The sequence below is a fragment of the Streptopelia decaocto genome, assembly GCF_964273445.1.
Source record: "Streptopelia decaocto genome assembly, chromosome: 13".
In the NCBI taxonomy this organism is placed as follows: domain Eukaryota; kingdom Metazoa; phylum Chordata; class Aves; order Columbiformes; family Columbidae; genus Streptopelia; species Streptopelia decaocto.
Window position 1 is genome coordinate 8,686,355 of NC_138668.1, and position 15,432 is coordinate 8,701,786.

The 15,432-nt window shown below is 55.9% G+C and overlaps 1 protein-coding gene across 1 annotated transcript in view; it reads right to left on the reverse strand.

The window, feature by feature from the left end:
- Positions 1 to 3,906: 3,906 nt before the first annotated feature.
- LOC309445439 (ankyrin repeat and fibronectin type-III domain-containing protein 1-like) overlaps positions 3,907 to 15,432 on the reverse strand; it is a 203,300-nt gene continuing 191,774 nt past the window's right edge. The window contains exons 12-23 of the mRNA XM_082064255.1: positions 13,479 to 13,586; positions 13,127 to 13,226; positions 12,432 to 12,564; positions 11,525 to 11,644; positions 10,915 to 11,130; positions 10,440 to 10,606; positions 9,967 to 10,117; positions 9,057 to 9,225; positions 8,633 to 8,799; positions 8,074 to 8,284; positions 7,106 to 7,776; positions 3,907 to 5,116 (exon numbers count right to left, since the gene is read on the reverse strand). Of these exons, the coding sequence (XP_081920381.1) occupies positions 4,829 to 5,116; positions 7,106 to 7,776; positions 8,074 to 8,284; positions 8,633 to 8,799; positions 9,057 to 9,225; positions 9,967 to 10,117; positions 10,440 to 10,606; positions 10,915 to 11,130; positions 11,525 to 11,644; positions 12,432 to 12,564; positions 13,127 to 13,226; positions 13,479 to 13,586 (2,501 nt within the window). The 3' untranslated portion in view covers positions 3,907 to 4,828. The remainder of the gene's footprint in view (positions 5,117 to 7,105; positions 7,777 to 8,073; positions 8,285 to 8,632; positions 8,800 to 9,056; positions 9,226 to 9,966; positions 10,118 to 10,439; positions 10,607 to 10,914; positions 11,131 to 11,524; positions 11,645 to 12,431; positions 12,565 to 13,126; positions 13,227 to 13,478; positions 13,587 to 15,432) is intronic.

The following is a 15,432-nucleotide window of genomic DNA, read 5'->3' on the forward strand; positions in this document are numbered from 1 at the left end:
TACAATGTGAGAAAAATACCATACAGGGATGGCTTTTCTAGTGATGTTAATTAATACACTCCTACTAACCTTCACGGAAATAAGCCAGTTTTCTCCTGCTGAGGTTCTGAACCTGGGTCTACCTCCAAGTGGAGGGAGCAGAAGACCTGGTTGCTGGACTGAACAAGCCAATGTTTGACTTTGATGACCCCCAACAGCAAAAACTAACACACTGATCTGCATTTAAATGCTACTAGCGATGTTGACAAAGAGATGAAAAACACCCTCACAAAGTACAAATTGTTCTGCAGCGTCATCTTTTGGTGCTCCACAGCGCCTGGAAGCCACAATTCCCAGCCAAGGAGACGGGCCCTGCCTCACACCAGGGTCAGAGAGGCATCCCCAGGCGATGCCCACTGCTGCCCTCAGCCTCTGCGTGCTGCCAGCTGGGAAGGAAACCCCACGCAGAACAATTTGGTTTGCTGGGGGCTTAAGGTCAGCAGGAGTCGAGCTGTGTTGGCAGACCAAACTTTCAAAGGGAGCTCAGGTTTGTGGACAAGGGTGTGCTCTCACTTTCTCCCAGAGCTTTGCTTCTGCCCCAGCTCCCAGGTAAGTGTTGCTCACATCTGCCCTCAACCACATGAGACTTTTAAGGATGCTCTGTCCACCAGGATGCCATTGTGGTCCCAGTGAACATTCAGGATGGTGGAGGAGGGATTTCTCCCCATGTGGTCTGGCCCCAAGGGCTGCAGCTCCAACCCACCACTGTCCAGTGACCACCATGCTTTGGAGGGGCAGAGCTGGGCTGGTCTCGTGCTGTAAGGGCTGAGCTCTGGACCAAACCCTGTGGCAGGCAATAGTGCAAACCCAGCTTCACCATCCTTGCTTCTGAGGTACAGGTGAGACCAAAGCAACCACAGGGTTGTCTGCGGTAGGTGAGTGTACAGCTCCCAGGTAGGGATGGTGTGTGCATGCAGGTGCCTGGGTGTCACACCAGTGTGGAGGGGGGTGGTGCACACTCGAGATGCTCACCTGGGCTCAAGTGGGTATACAGCATGTGGATGGGTGCAGGCATGGGGGTATTTGGGGCTGGATATTGGCTGTGCCTGTGGCTGGCAGTACTGGGAACAGTGATGTCTGTGCCTGGTGATACAGGATGGTGCAGGTACAGTCTCTCGGGACTGCTCCTGGACTCTAGCCTGTTTTGTCATTAAAATACTGGAGAAAAGGGATTGATGGAAGCAAAATTATGCCTCTTCCAGCTCCAACTCCACTGCTTCCCCATGCCAGGAGAGAGCAGGGCAGAGGCCAGGTGCTCTGGGGATCTTCCTCCATCGCCTGCGCCATGGGGCACACACCAGAGCGAGTGTCAGGCTGGTCCCCACTGAGTAAGCCTCTTCACCAAACCTCTGCCACCAGTGAGAGAAGACTTACATGAGCAAACGCTGTGGATCCTTCTGCTGCTGAGAACAACCGCCCTGGCTCCTGCTCACTTGACAGCAACACCTTGTCACACCGTGCCAGCTGCCCAGAGATCCATGCAGAAGCTGCTGGGAGGTTGTCAGCCCTGTCCCAGCCTTGCTTGGGCCACTTGCTGCCAGGTGCATGGCTTTGGGTTGGAGAAAGAAGGGAACAGAGAGCAACTGAGGCACAAGGGGGTCAAGAAGTGACAGAGAAAAGTCTGAGCCACCTAACCCAGAGCCACAATGGCCCTTAGAGCCTTAAGCCTCTAAGACCCAGTCTTAAATGCAGCACTAACCTGCTTAAGAACATGTGTGACGTAGCCTTCAAATATTAAAAACCAAGTTCATGTACACAGCTCATGGCTCCAGGGTGGTTCAAACTGCCACATCGGTTCCCCGCAGCCCTTAGCACTGAGATTATAGCCTTACAAACTGCCATATACAGAACCTATGTGGTTTCTGCTCCTAGTCCTTGGCCATGAAGAAGGGCAGGAGAGCATCTGAAGGCTTCAAGACCTGTTTGGATGTGCCCATGAAGCCACCCAGGGAAGAGAAAGAGAATGTGAAAAGATGCAACCACGTTTCAAGTGCCATTCTTCAAGAAACATGGTGCAGCAGAGTGCCAGAAACCCCTCTTCTCCACCCAGCCCCTCTCTGCTTTGCTCTTCATGGAAGCCCCACCTTATCATGCATCATTTAGCAGCGTGGGGACAGAGGCGTCCAAAAAGTCCATCTCATGGGTTTGAAGATGTGCTTGAGGGAGGACTGAAACTTCGATCAGGACATCACATGTCCCAGTGTCCCTGGTAGGGAGGTTTTCTATATTCCCGCTATGCAGCTTCTACCCTTCCCACTCCACCTGCATCAAAGCCTGTTTCCACCCGGGCCCCTCCTGGCCTAATGGGTAAGGCACTGGCCTCCTAAGGTACAGATAGTGCTCTTCCAACCTGAAACGATTCTATGTATCGCTTTCCCTCTTCCATGAAACCACATACTGCTTTTGTTCCAAGAGAAACTCCTGCAGAAAAGCATTGTGTGGTGAGCAAGATCTTTGGGCTCTGCACCAAGAAATGTGGGTACCCAGACCCCAGCAGGGTCCAGCTGCAGAGTTTGCCCCACGTCCACCCCTCAGCCAAAGAGTCAGCACCTGGATTCGGGTCTTGGCTCCATCTCTCTTGATGGAGCAGGGCTTCTAGAAAGGGAGAACAACTGCTTAAGAAAAGAGGAGGCCTTTTTCCCGACTGGGGTCAAATAAAAGGGCAGCAAGAGCTGCATGGATCCGTGCTAAGGAGCATCAGGAACACAGATGTAGCTTTTTGCACGGAACCCTGAATGCAGAATTCACTCTGCGACTTCCAGAAAGCCACTGAATAGTTTTCCACCAGTTGTGCCTTCCCTCTCCTCTGCCTCAGGCTCTGAGCATCAGTAGGTGATGTTTTGTGAACAAGCTCTTGCTAGGGAAGGGCCACCCTGCAGCTCCTGCCTCTTTGGGACATTCATGTCCATGGATGCCGAGCAAGGACAAACTCCATCGGAACCTCTACGTTCATCAACCAGCTTCCTCCTTGACCTGGGAAAGCAGGATTGGTTTTGAGGCAGGAGAAGAGCAAAGGGGAAAGGAGATGGCAGAAGTGCCTTTTTAAATGTTCCTTCACCGCTCGCCTCCACGTCCCGTGGTGGTGTCTGTGCTGACGTCAATGCGGTGCTGCTGATTGGCACCAGCTGAGGGGCTGGCACACGATCCTCCCTGGCAGAGGCGCTCTGACGTGGGGCGGCCAAGGGCTCGTGCTGGGATATATTCCTGCCCGCAGCACAGAGCATGCTGCTGGAACCGCCGCAGCAAGGTGAGGAACGAGGAACCTCTGTGGAGCGATGGCAGCCATGGGCAGACCCCATGTTGCTGCCCACAGAGCACCTGCCCTCACCCCAGCACCCAGGAATGGCGTCACCCTGCCATGCAGATGGAAGAGGCTGGTGGCTCCTTCCCAAGGTGAGGCTGGCGTTGCTGATGCCCCTTGAGCAGCCGCCTCACACCTGACTGCTGCTGCTCCCTTGGACGTGTTGCGCCAGCTGCAGTGCGGCTGCAAGCTCTCACCGCCATCCGTGCTCTTCTCTTGGTGGGGGCTGCAGGACCAAATTAATGCATTAACTGCAGACGTTTGGGCCCTACAACCATTGGGTTTCCAATGCCATGTGGAGGTGACTGGCTTTGCATGACAAAGCTTATTTTGTTGCCTTACAGAGCAATGAAGCCCAGAAAAGCATTTCTAAGTGGCACTTTGCTCCCGCACATGCAATTTTCATGTTAACGTAAACCTCTGCTGGGTGGAAAGCAACCCACTAAGTGCTCCTGGGAAAGATAAGCCCAGCCCTTGAAATCAGGGCTAATTTGCGGATGAAGGAACACTACTCATCAAGCCACAAGAAGGAAAGGAGTGATACACAGTCAGCAGCAGTCATCTTTACTATGGAGCACAGGAGATCAGAAAAATGACCTTGTTAACAAGAGACCTAGTGGCTAACAAAATGTCATGCTGTAGGACATACAAGAGAGGCCAAGCACAATTACCAGAACAAAACGGCGACCGAGGAGGGAAGGAAATCCCAGGGGGGTGAGCAGGGTGGTGTGGTAGATGCCCTATAGCAAACCTCTAGTGGTGGTGTCAACACAGCTGTGTGCACATCTGTGTGGGCATGAGGCTGGCTGCGTGGGTTCCTTTTGCCTTTAAAACAAGTCAAAGGGTCTTGACCTCTTACACAACTCCAGTGTCTCTAGCACAACTATTATTCTTTTTTTTTTGGTCGGAAAAAAAATAACAGTATCATTTTGTTCCAAGAATTATGTGCAAGAATTGTTTCTCCAGGTAGACTGAAAGGAGGGCAGATGGGAAAACATCTTTCTCAGTGCTGTCCTTGTGACTCGTGCCCTCTCCTCATTGACACCACAACCCTCCCCAGCAATCCTCTGTGGCTTTGCTTTCAGTGAATCCCAAACAAGGTTTTTCAGAAAAAGAAGAAAAAATAAAGGTATTGCTGCTTTTTCTTGTAATATTTTTTCCTCTCACTCTCCCTGCTCCTTTCCCCTTAAAAATGTTTACTTTCAAAAATTCCATTCCTGCAAAGATTCCTCCCAAGCTCTGAGGTCTCTGCACTCCACCCTCTTCTTCTGCAGTCAGAAAAACTGAGTCTCGAAGTCTCTTTGGTTAAAAAAAAAAAAATAAAAAAAAAAAATTAACACAAACAAATAACACACAGCCCAGTATGATCCCATTCCACCCCGCGGATGCCTGATGAGAGGGTGTCTGTGGAAGAAGGAAGCATCAGAGACGAGCTGTCTGCTCTCTGGAAGCTGAGGTCCCTGCGCCGCCCAGCCGTCTCTCCTCCTCTCATACGGTGGTGGCTGGTCCGTACTGGAGCACCAGAGGGGACGTCTCCTTGATCCGGACATAGAACTGTCCCTCAGGCCGGGTAGCTTGGAGGGACAGAGGCAAGAAGTCATCAGGAAGCCACTGCTCGCTCTCGTTGGAGGCAAACACCAGTCCAAAGTGCTCCAGTTGTTCCTCCTCATAGCAGAAGGCGGTCGAGCCGCCCAGCATACTGCGGGAGACGTTGTTCATCTCGAGCACCACCAGCTTCACCACCTCCCCGGCGGACGTCTGGCTGGTGATGTGCAGCTGCGGAAAGAGAAAGGTGGGAAAGATGAATGGTAAGGGGGAGGAATGAGGAGTAACTTGGGGCCAGAGGCATCACACAGCGTGTCCTACAGCAGTGAGCACTGGGGTGGAGGAACTGCTGCCCCAAAGGTGCCTGGTGCAAAACCCCAGGCATGCTGCGCCCGGGGACACCCAGCGAGCCACAGTCCCAGCTCAGGCAGCACCTGCTGGCCTCCACTGCACTCCATGTCCCTACAGCTCCGCTCTTGCCTCTGTCACCCACACCTCACCTACGCCACTTGGGCTGTCCCACCGTCCCATAACCTGCAGCCGGAGAGGACCAATCCCAGCCCTGCTCCTGGCAACACTGAGGCATCTGCGTAAAGACCCTCTCGTGAGCAGGATCCCAACCCTCAGACCAGCTGCACCTCAATGGCTCTGCCAAGCTAGCAGTGCTGAAGCTGAAGATGCTTTGGGAAGCAGTGCTAAGTTTTGTCCCATTCACAAACCTGGGGTTTCCCCACCAACAGTTGCCCTTGCTCTCCCTCTCCACTTTCTTGGGGACTACCCTCTGAATCCTGAATATGGCAGAGAAAATGAGCTCATCCAGGCTCTGACTGCTAATGACTGTCAGGAACCCACTACTTGACTTCAAAGGCCCTAAAGCGGGACATCCATCCTTGCCCGGGCACAGCGATGGTTTCCTTTGGCACATCCATGTGGGTTTGCGGAGCGCCGCGAGCCGTGCCCCAGCGGGGTGGTCCGAGCCCTCGGCCCACGTGAACCCTGCCAGCTCCAAACAATCATCGCAGGGCTCAGCTGATTTACGCCAGCTGAGGAGACTTTCCTTTGAACTCGGCTTTCTTCGAGAAGAACATCGTAAAATGCTTTCAAGCAGGCGTGTCCAGAGCTTTGCAACTTCAAAAGCCACGTGGGCAGCCCGCCAGGAACCCAAAGGCTGCGCTTCAGTTGCATAGAAATCTATGGTAATTTCTCAAATGGAAAATAAAATACTGCGAGTCACATTCCCCTCTGTTTCTACCATCCCTGCGGGGTGCAGAGAAACTGGCTATCAAAATTCCCCAGCAATAAAACCCACCAGCCCTTGGGCTCTGTCCTTCCTCTGCCATTTTACAGGCAAGCTGTGCTTGGGTTTCTCCATCAGCTCTGGGAACCAGGAATGTCAGAAGGGAAATTTCCATGGGGAAAGGATCTTCACGGCTGGGAGCAAAGGAGGTGGACCTGCCCAAGATGCGTGCCCAGGTGACCTCCTCCATGGGGGATCCCACCCAGAGCAGAGGGTGATCGGACCTGGGGGTCAACTCTCAGCAAAGCCCTCGAGGAGCAAAACCAGGTGGTACAGTGGCTCTGGTGGACCCCAACACCTGCAGCAAGGAGGCAGCTCTGCCTGCTCTGCTCCATGGGCCAGATATGAGCGGGTCCTACTCTCCCTTCCCCAAAGGCACATGGGGCTGAAGGGAGCAGAGCAGAGACATGGGGAGAGAGGCTGTGGGAAAGTTTGGGACAGGGCAGGAGGGTGACAGCTGGATTTTGTCCAGGGGGCTGACGTGTTTCAACACCAGGATGCGGCAAGTGAAACCCATCAAAGCGACCACTCCTCACTGCCTGCTCGCCCTGGGTGGCACTAACCCACTGTCAGCTGCTGAACCATGGACTGAGAACTGAAAAACGGCTCCACTGCCTTGTCTCCCCAAAATACCCTACCTGTGGCCCTGGCTCACCCTCTCTGCAGCAGTGGCCATCGCTCCGGCAGAGCCATGCGCCCCATCCTGTGCTGCTGGGAGCCTTGTCACTGCTGCAGGGACAAAGGGACGCAGGGCGGGAGTGCTGCAGGGCTCAAAGGGACCTCACCCCTGGCCAGCGGCAGATGGAGAGGGCAGTGCCAGGCAAGGGGCACGTGAGCCCTCGCTGCCTGCCTTCCCCATCCTGTCAGCCCTTTCCATCCGGGCACGGCACAGCCACAGCGCTGCCCTTTGCAGGCTCTGGTACCTTGACACTGGTCTCTTTGGAGAGTCCGGTTTCATACTGAGGGCAGACCTGCAAGGTGACAGAGCCTGGCTTCTTCCCTCGGTCAGCCAAGCACCCAGGCTGCTCTGGCTGCTCCTGGAAGCTCTGAGTCCACTCGTCCGAGCGCGTTCGGAAGACGGGCTCCGAGCCCTGCCCAACCTGGCTGTGCTCGGGGCTGGGCGTCAAGCCAGTCCCCAGTCTGAGCTGGCCACAGTGGCCCGTGGTCCTGCTCTCTGTTGGGGAGCTGTCCACAGAGCCGGGGCAGGACTTTCTGGCCACCTGGCAGTGCGGTTTGGGGAAGTCCAGGCTGCTGGTTCGGACGCAGTACGCTTGCCGCTTCTCCGTGATGCGCAGCAGCTCGATCTGTCGGCTGGGCAGGACGAAGTCGCTGTCGTAGAGCTCGGGGGCTGGCCGGGGCTCCTCTGGTGGTGGTGGTGGAGGTGGTGGTGGAGTCTTGAGCTCGTGGGTCTGCAAGACATCTGGGGCGCTGTCCCGAAGGGTGCGGGCAACTCTCCTGCTGCAGCACTCAGGCCCCGAGGAAGAGGACAGCAGGTCGAGCTCCTTTGGGCTCTGTGCTCTGCTGGAGTCGTAGTCACTGTCGGTGGCCAGGAACACCTCTGAGGAGCCCTCCTCATCTGACAGCCCATGTGAGTCTGCAAGGGGCATAAGACAAGCAAAGAGAGCTCAGTCTTGCTGTCAGCAATCCCAGCTGAAGGTTCACACCAGATGGAGTCCAAGGAAGCCCCCAAGCATTACCATCATTGCTGTGCTCACCAATGCTCCAGCAGAGCAGGTCCTGCCCCCACAGAGAGCGACTGCCCTGCCCATACTCCCGACACTGGCCCTGCCTGCACGCCCACAGTGCAGCCAGCCAGAGCAGCCCCCATCCCCCCGAGCATGGGCAGCCCCCTGAGCCCTGTGGCAGGAGCTTTGCAAAGCCGGCTCCTTACCGGAGTTGATCTTGCGGCTGGTCTCTGGCGAGGGTGCTGGGGAGGGAAGGTAGTCAAGGTGGGACGAGGTGGATTGGGTTTTCTCCTTCATCACAGGCCCGGCCTCGCTGAGGAAGCCACTGAGAGACACCCCGCAGGAGGGCTGCTTGTACCGCGCGTGTTGCAGGGCATCCATAATCCAGCGCATCTCGCGCCAGATCTCCTCCATTTGCTGCCAAAATAGGAAATGAAGAGTTGCTTTCAAAAAAGCAAATAACAGCAACAAAAAAGCCCCGCAGCCAAACAGAGGTTCTTCCTACACACCTTTCCCAAGAGACGAAAGCTCTGGGGGAATCCCTGAGTCATGGAATCCCAAGAAAGTGCTCTCAGGTGGTAAGATGCTGCTTTGGCCACTGGCAGCTGCCAGTTCAGCAGGACCCGCCTGCTGCAGGCAGGGGTGCTGGGAAAGGGGGTAGTGTGCAGATGCTCCTGCAGTTCATCCATGGCCTGACTGTCTTGGCCACGTCCCAGGGGCACTACCACGCCTGGCTCCCTCCCAGTGTGCCCCCGCTCCATGTACCTGGATGTAGTCCTGGACCTGCTGGTGCCTCTGCTTTGCGGTGGAGAGCTCAGCGTCGGAGAAAGCCTCCCTGAGGCTCTGCTGGGAGAGGAGCGACTCCAGCTCCAGGAGGGCTGACACCTGGCAGTACTGGGTGATAAACTCCCGATCATACGTGAAGAAGTGGACTGATGAGAGTGAAAAAAGAGAGGAGGGAATTAAAAATATCAGGTCCTTTGCTGTGGATGGCCTACAGGCTCCTCCCTGCTCACCCAGCAGGCAATGCTGTTCTCTAGCCTGCCCAGACAGACCTCAGCATCGCCCTCCATCCCTTCTCTCCCAGGGAAGGTGAGGCAGCTCCAGTCCACCCCCCTGCCCATCCCAGCTCTCGTGAGATCTGAGGGAACAAGACCAGCAAGGTCGGGTTTTGGTATTCTCTCCTCACCTAGCTCGAAGATCTGCAGTGGCAGTGTGAGGAAGCCGGAGCGAGGGGTGTAGGGGTTGTTCTGGCCCGGGGCGGTGCAGACGTCATCTGATGGAGGCAGCAACAGCAGGAAGGAGACCTGGCCCCCAAAGTCCAGCACCTCTTGGCTGTACAGACGGAAATCTTTGGCCTGCAAGAAGACACTGCAAGTAACAGCTGCAAACGTCACCTCGTGCGCCCTCATCCACAGAGGAGTCCCAGGGACCACCCGCAGCAGCAGAGGGACACCGCTGTTTCAGCCCACAGCCAGAGGCTCCTTGCTTTTTGCATAATCTGCACACCTCCCCTTCTCCCTTCTTTTTCTTGGAAGTCTCTAAACTACTGGCCAAAGTCCCTACAACAGGGTCTCAAAGAAGAAGTGGCACCAAGCACGGGCTCAGCCCTGCTCAGAGCGGTGCCTTCACAGCTGCCCGGCCAAAAGCATGTGCCTGGCACTGAGGCATCTTCCCAGTGAATACTCAGCACAGTGGAGGAGGGATTTTTCCCCATGCAGTCTGGCCCCAGGAGCTGCAGCTCCAACCCACCACTGTTCAGTGACCATCCTGCTCTGGAGGGGCAGAGCTAGGCTGGTCTCATGCTGCAAGGGCTGAGCCCAGGACCAAACCCCATGGCAGGCAATAATGCAAACCCAGCTTTACCATCCTTGCTTTGGACATACAGACAGGTGAGGGTAAGACAAACAACTCCTGAGGACACTGTCCCTGGGCAGGCAGATGCTTCTGACTCTGGCTGTCCACCACTTGCCTTCTGTTTGTGTGGGACTAAAACCTGACTGATGGGGGCCCAGGGGCTGTGGTACTGGTCTGCTGTGGTGACCAGCACTGCGCTTCATGGTTTCTTCCCCTTCCCAGACCTCAGCACCTGCCCCTACCTCTTGCAATGGGATGTTGACCAGGGTCATTAGCTCCTTGATGGCCACTTGGAGCTCCTGAAACAAGTGGTTCTGGGAGGTCTCAGCCTCTGGCTCTGCAGGAACAGGCTCCTCCATGCTGGCCATCTTCTGCAGCCATTCCCACTCCTCCCTGGAGAAGGGAGAGACAGACATGTACAGGAGGGAGTGGCTCAGATAGACTTGAACATGCAGTCGCTATGAGAGCTGTGTTTGTTCAGCTGTTCATACCCAGACAGTGCAGCACCCCAAGGGATGTGGGAGCTGCAGAGGTAGAAGGGGACCTTGGTTTGCTCAAGCCCCAGGTTGCCCTGCATGGCAGGCAGTGGGGCTGAGCAGGAACGCTATGCTGCTGCCAGGAGCCTGAGAGCAGAAGCAGAAGGCGTCAGGTGCTCTCAGGCTGGATGGGACAGAGGACCCTGGATGCCCTGGCTAAGCTGCCCTGCAAGCCCCACCTGGAGATGTTGGGGTTGGAGCGAATCTTGACGTGGCAGAGGATGTTGGGGAGCTGCTCCGGCACCAGCACTCGGATCTGATCCACGGCACTGCAAAGCTTCAAGTAGCCCAGGTAGAGGCCTGGGGAGAGGGCATGGCTGCTGTGCTGGTGGTAAGCCAGCTTATCCTGTGGAGAAAGGTGCTGCTGGATGGAGCAAGCCCTTGCAGCAGGGCTCTCTCCTGCCCTTGTATCAGGCACCCAGCTGGCAGAAGGGAAGTGGCAGAGCAGGCACAATCCAGTACTGCCAGGATGAATCCAGCACCAGCCTGACGCTTCCCCTCAAAGCAACAGGGATTTTGCAGGCTGGCTGGGCTCTGTTCCCCCCACCTGCAGCCAGGATGAAACCCTCAGTGGTCTGGGCTCTGCCATGGCCTTTCCAGGCCAAGGGGAGGAGGGAGCACTGGCAGTCCTGCAATGGAGCCCATTGCAATCACCTGGAGGGAGATCAGCAGCGTGTCCAGAGCAGTGGGCTCCTCTGGGGAGGACACGGACTTGCGGCTGGTCTGCAGTTTGCAGATGGGAACCCAGCGGACGCTCTCGAAGGTCTGGTTGGTCTTCACCTCCTTCAGGGTGACGATGAGGATGTTGCCCTGTTTGTCTTTGACAGGCTCGAAGAAGACCTGCCCCAGGTCCTGGATGCCCAGCAGCCCCTGCGCGATGGGATGGGAGGGCAGGAGAAAGCAGCTGGTCAGGTAACATCCTCAAGGCACGGTGCTCTGTGGGTCTGGGCAGCCAGGATATGACTGGGGGGGGTCTCTCCTCTGCCAGTGGGAAACCAGCCTGCCCAGCAAAGCACTCACTGACACCCCCCAGCCCCTCTGTGTGAGATTGCCATAAAGTCTGACACCCCATCACCCCACGAGTGGGGTCACCCAGGCATGACAAAGCAAGGGCACCCAGTCCTGTCACTGACTGAGCCATGGGCAGGACTGGAAAAGCCTGAGGTTTTTCTGGGTGCAATACATCCACACAATGCTCCCAAGGGACCCTGGCCCCACAGTGCACCCCAAAAAACACTCGCTCCTCCCCCAGATCCACCCTCACCTGCATTTGCGAGATGGCCAGCAGCATCTTGAAGCGTGTCTGCAAGATGCAGGAGCAGGATGACTGGGAGACGGTGACACACTGCCGCAGCCACAGGATCTCGTCCCACATGCACGACACCTGTGACACACCAAAGGGTCATCACCACCAGCTGCCATTGCCTGCAGCTGGTTCACACAAAGGTGTTTTGGAAAAATCCATTTGCCTTTTCGTTTGAGCTGGGTTAGGAATGTGCACAGGCACATCACACCACCTCTCAGCAGTGGTGTGATTTCCTATGCCACAGGTACCCTGAGATGCCTCCAGAGCCTGTACCTGAGGGAAGCACCATGCTGTGTCCACTTGGGAATCTGCCTTCATCTAGGAATGAGACCTTCTCAAGTTTGAGTAGAAGATAGCTGAGAGAAGGAAGGAGAAGACAGCCTTCTCCCTCAGTAGATAAGGATCATCAAGCAAAAGATTTTGGCCCTGAGCTGCCCACCTCCCCTTTCACTAAACCTCCTCACAGGAGAGGACAAGGCAGCAGCACCCTGCACATTCTGCTCTGTATAACAGAGACAGAGCTGCTGCAGCAGGATGCTGCAGTGAAGAGTTACACAGCTGAGAAGCTGCTGGTATCCCTGTGGAGAGGCAAGTGGTTTCTTGGTCCCTGCTGAACCCTGGTGAGCAGAAAGCTTGTGTGCTGCCTGCGCTGCCGAGTCCCAGAGCCCGGGGGGGAGCTGCCACCAGCTGAAGGCAGCAGCAGCAGTGCATGATGCCCGCTTGGCTCACTCCGGCACTCCCCGGCTGTGACCATCTCTCAACATTGCTCTGTCCCAAGAGTGCACGAGGGCAGCGGCACAGCAGAGCTCCTGGAGGCAATGCCAGAGCTGCAAGATGTTGTGTCCAGGCTCCCTGGGCCACCCACCTTGGTGAACCAGAGAAAATCCTGCATGAGCAAGCAGGAGTAGGTGTCATCGATCTCCACCACGGGGATCTGGTCTTCATGGGTCACCAGGATGTTGTCATCCTTGTAGAAGATGGCTGTCAGGTAGAGGCCCCTGCATGGAAGGGAAGACAGACTTTGGTGTCAGCCCCGGCTGCCAGCTTCATCTCCCAAAGGGTCTCTCTCCCAAGGGCAGACGAGGTGCGCTGCCCCAGGTCTCAGCTTCTCCAACAGCCCGTGGGGCAGGAATCCAATGCTGCCAGCAAGGCAAGCCTGGCTGATGCCACAGCTGATGCCATGTCCGATTCCCCAGCCAGCGCCAGGGAGGGTAATGGGGCCAGGTCTCTGCAGGAGATACACTGTGGGACTTGGAGGCCAAACGTGAAAGTGGGTTGTGGGAGAGTGGTGGGGTGTTGGGTGATGCTCAGAGATGGTGCAGAGATTTGGGTACAGGTGCAGATTGGCCAGTCTGGATGGAAACACCGAGGAGAAACGTTTGATTTCTGGGCAGCTGGACTCAACTTCACTGACAGCACTAGGTCAGTCCATGCAAGGATCCACCTCTGAGTACCCCCAGCTCCTGGCTTGTGCCTGCAGCTCCCGGCTGTGCCCAGGATGGCCAGCCCTATGTCCCTGTTGGGAGTTGGGCTCTCTACCACCCCGCACTAGCCCCTTACCGCTTCAGCGTCTTGAGAAACTTGCTGCCAGGGTGGAAGAGGTGCTTGAGGCTCTTGGAGACTGAGTGCTTCCTGCTCTGGGGCTGGTTCTTGCAGGGCTCTGGGGAGCAGAGAGCAGAAGATGCTGCAGCAGGAGATGAAGGGCCGTGCTGGCAGCCTGTGGCATGGCATACCAACCTGGTGGGAAGGCTCTGCCAAGGTCTCCACTGCCTCAGCTGTCTCCCTGCTATGCTCATCCAAGGGACAGACCTACTCCTGATGCCACCACAGCCCCTGGACCATATCACAACCCTGGGGGGCCTGGCTGGATCCCCCACCCCAGCCTCCCTGCAGTGCCATGCCAATCACTCACCGTGGCAAACGCAGTGCTGGTGGACAGTCTTCACCTGGCCCAGCAGATGGTCCAGAGCTTCAGCTTGTCCCCTTCGTCGTGGGGCCCGACCATCATACTCCCGCCAGTCTGCAGGGGACAGACCAGCATCACCCCCAGCACCCCGTGTCCTGGCGGGAAAGAGGGGTTCCTGTCCCCTCCTCCACACAGCACATCACCTCCTGGCACCTCCCCAGTGTCCCACAGGCATAGCATGGCAGAGCAGCAGTTCTGCCAGGCACCTCTGGTGGGCTGGGCTTTGGGAGATCCCCAGTTTTGCACCTCTCTACCCAGGAGGATCCCAGCTCTGCACAGCAGCCCATGGGCACCAGCCACCCCATGGCACAGCAAAAACTTGGCAGAGGGAAAGAACAAGGTCCCGTCTGTTGCTGCCACACTTCATTGGTCTTAAAATAATAAAATTCTTTCCAGTGTCTTCCTCCAGGTCTTCCCTGGAGCTGTACCTTTCTCCGAGCGAGTGCCGAGAGCTGGGCTCACCTCGGCAAGCACATAAATAAGTTCCTGACAGCTCCACTGGGTGCGAAACAGCAGCAGGACCAAGAGTGGGGCCGATGACCCACCAGCACTTCTACGTTAGCTTTACATTAATTGCTTTAAACACCCCCTATGTCCTGCCTGCTGCTGTTTTCCATGGAAAGTTCAGCTCTGTTAACTTTGGCTGGGGCTTGTCACTATTTTTAGGAGCTTTAAAAACACCCAGGGAGGTGCCTGACTATATTCTGCTGGGCCAGAGCAGGATCTTTACTGAAGGGAGAAATATTAATGGGGATAAAAATAAATAAAACCCACTCATGTCTGATTCACTTCAGCCATAGTCTGCATCGATGCTGCATGGATCTCGGTCACGGGGAATGTGACCCGTGCAGGACAGCAAAGGGGATTTAGAGTGGGTGCAAACCTGACGGACACCCGCTGCCAAGACAGGGTAAAGCCAGGGCAATGTCTTGCATGGGTGGGCTCGTGCTACGCATTCATATCCACACAGACATACAGGGTGTTTCAAAAAGATGGACCCAATTTCAAAGCAGTATATTGAGTAAATTGGGTCCATCTTTTTAAAACACTCCGTATTTTTGGGTTTTCCTTATCAGCGCTACAGTGCTTGTGTATCTGCAGCTCGAGCTATGCCAGGCACCCACTGCCCTGCTGCTGTCTCCTTGGGATGGGCTCAGCTGCTCCAGGTCTCTGGACCAGTGGTGAGGGGCAGAGGCCACCTTGGAGCCCCTTCAGCTCTGAACTTCACCCTTTGGGGCTGCTCCTTCCCATTGAGCCCTCCTGGCCTGTCTCTCCGTGCACCCTGAGGTGCCTCGTGTGGAACTGGGTGGCTTTTCCCTCCTGCTTGCTCTACTGCCAGTGTGAGGAGGTTAATGCTGACAGCCCACAGCTGGTCTCTGCTGGGGCTCATGACCCCCATCACAGCTTGGTGCCAGGGAAAATAGGCTTCCAGGGCTGGGTAAGAGCATGCGGTGGCACAGGGAGCCTATTGCCACCCGGGACCAGGACAGCTCTGAGTCCTGGGCAGCATCTCCAGGGACTGAGCTGGGACGTGCCACCATGCATCCCCTCAGCACATGCCAGCTGTGGTTTCACACAAGCTTGGCTACTGTGGGGCAGATGTCATTGAGGTGGTAAGGACTGACCCAAAATGTGCCCTGCACTAAATAGAAAACCTCTGCTAAAAATACCAGTGGTGTCTTTCCTTCCTACGGAGGAGATGGCTACATTCTTTTCCTTTTAACTGAGAAAGCAAAACATCCTCTCTCCTAGCTCCCTCCTTAGGACAAGCTGATCCAGGTGGCTTAAAATGGCTCAGCCTTCACCAGGCAGCCGGAACAATTTCAGGTTGAAAAATCAATATTTGGCAAAGCTCCTATCAGCTGGAGGCAGCATCCCTGATCCCCAGGCACAGTCTCCC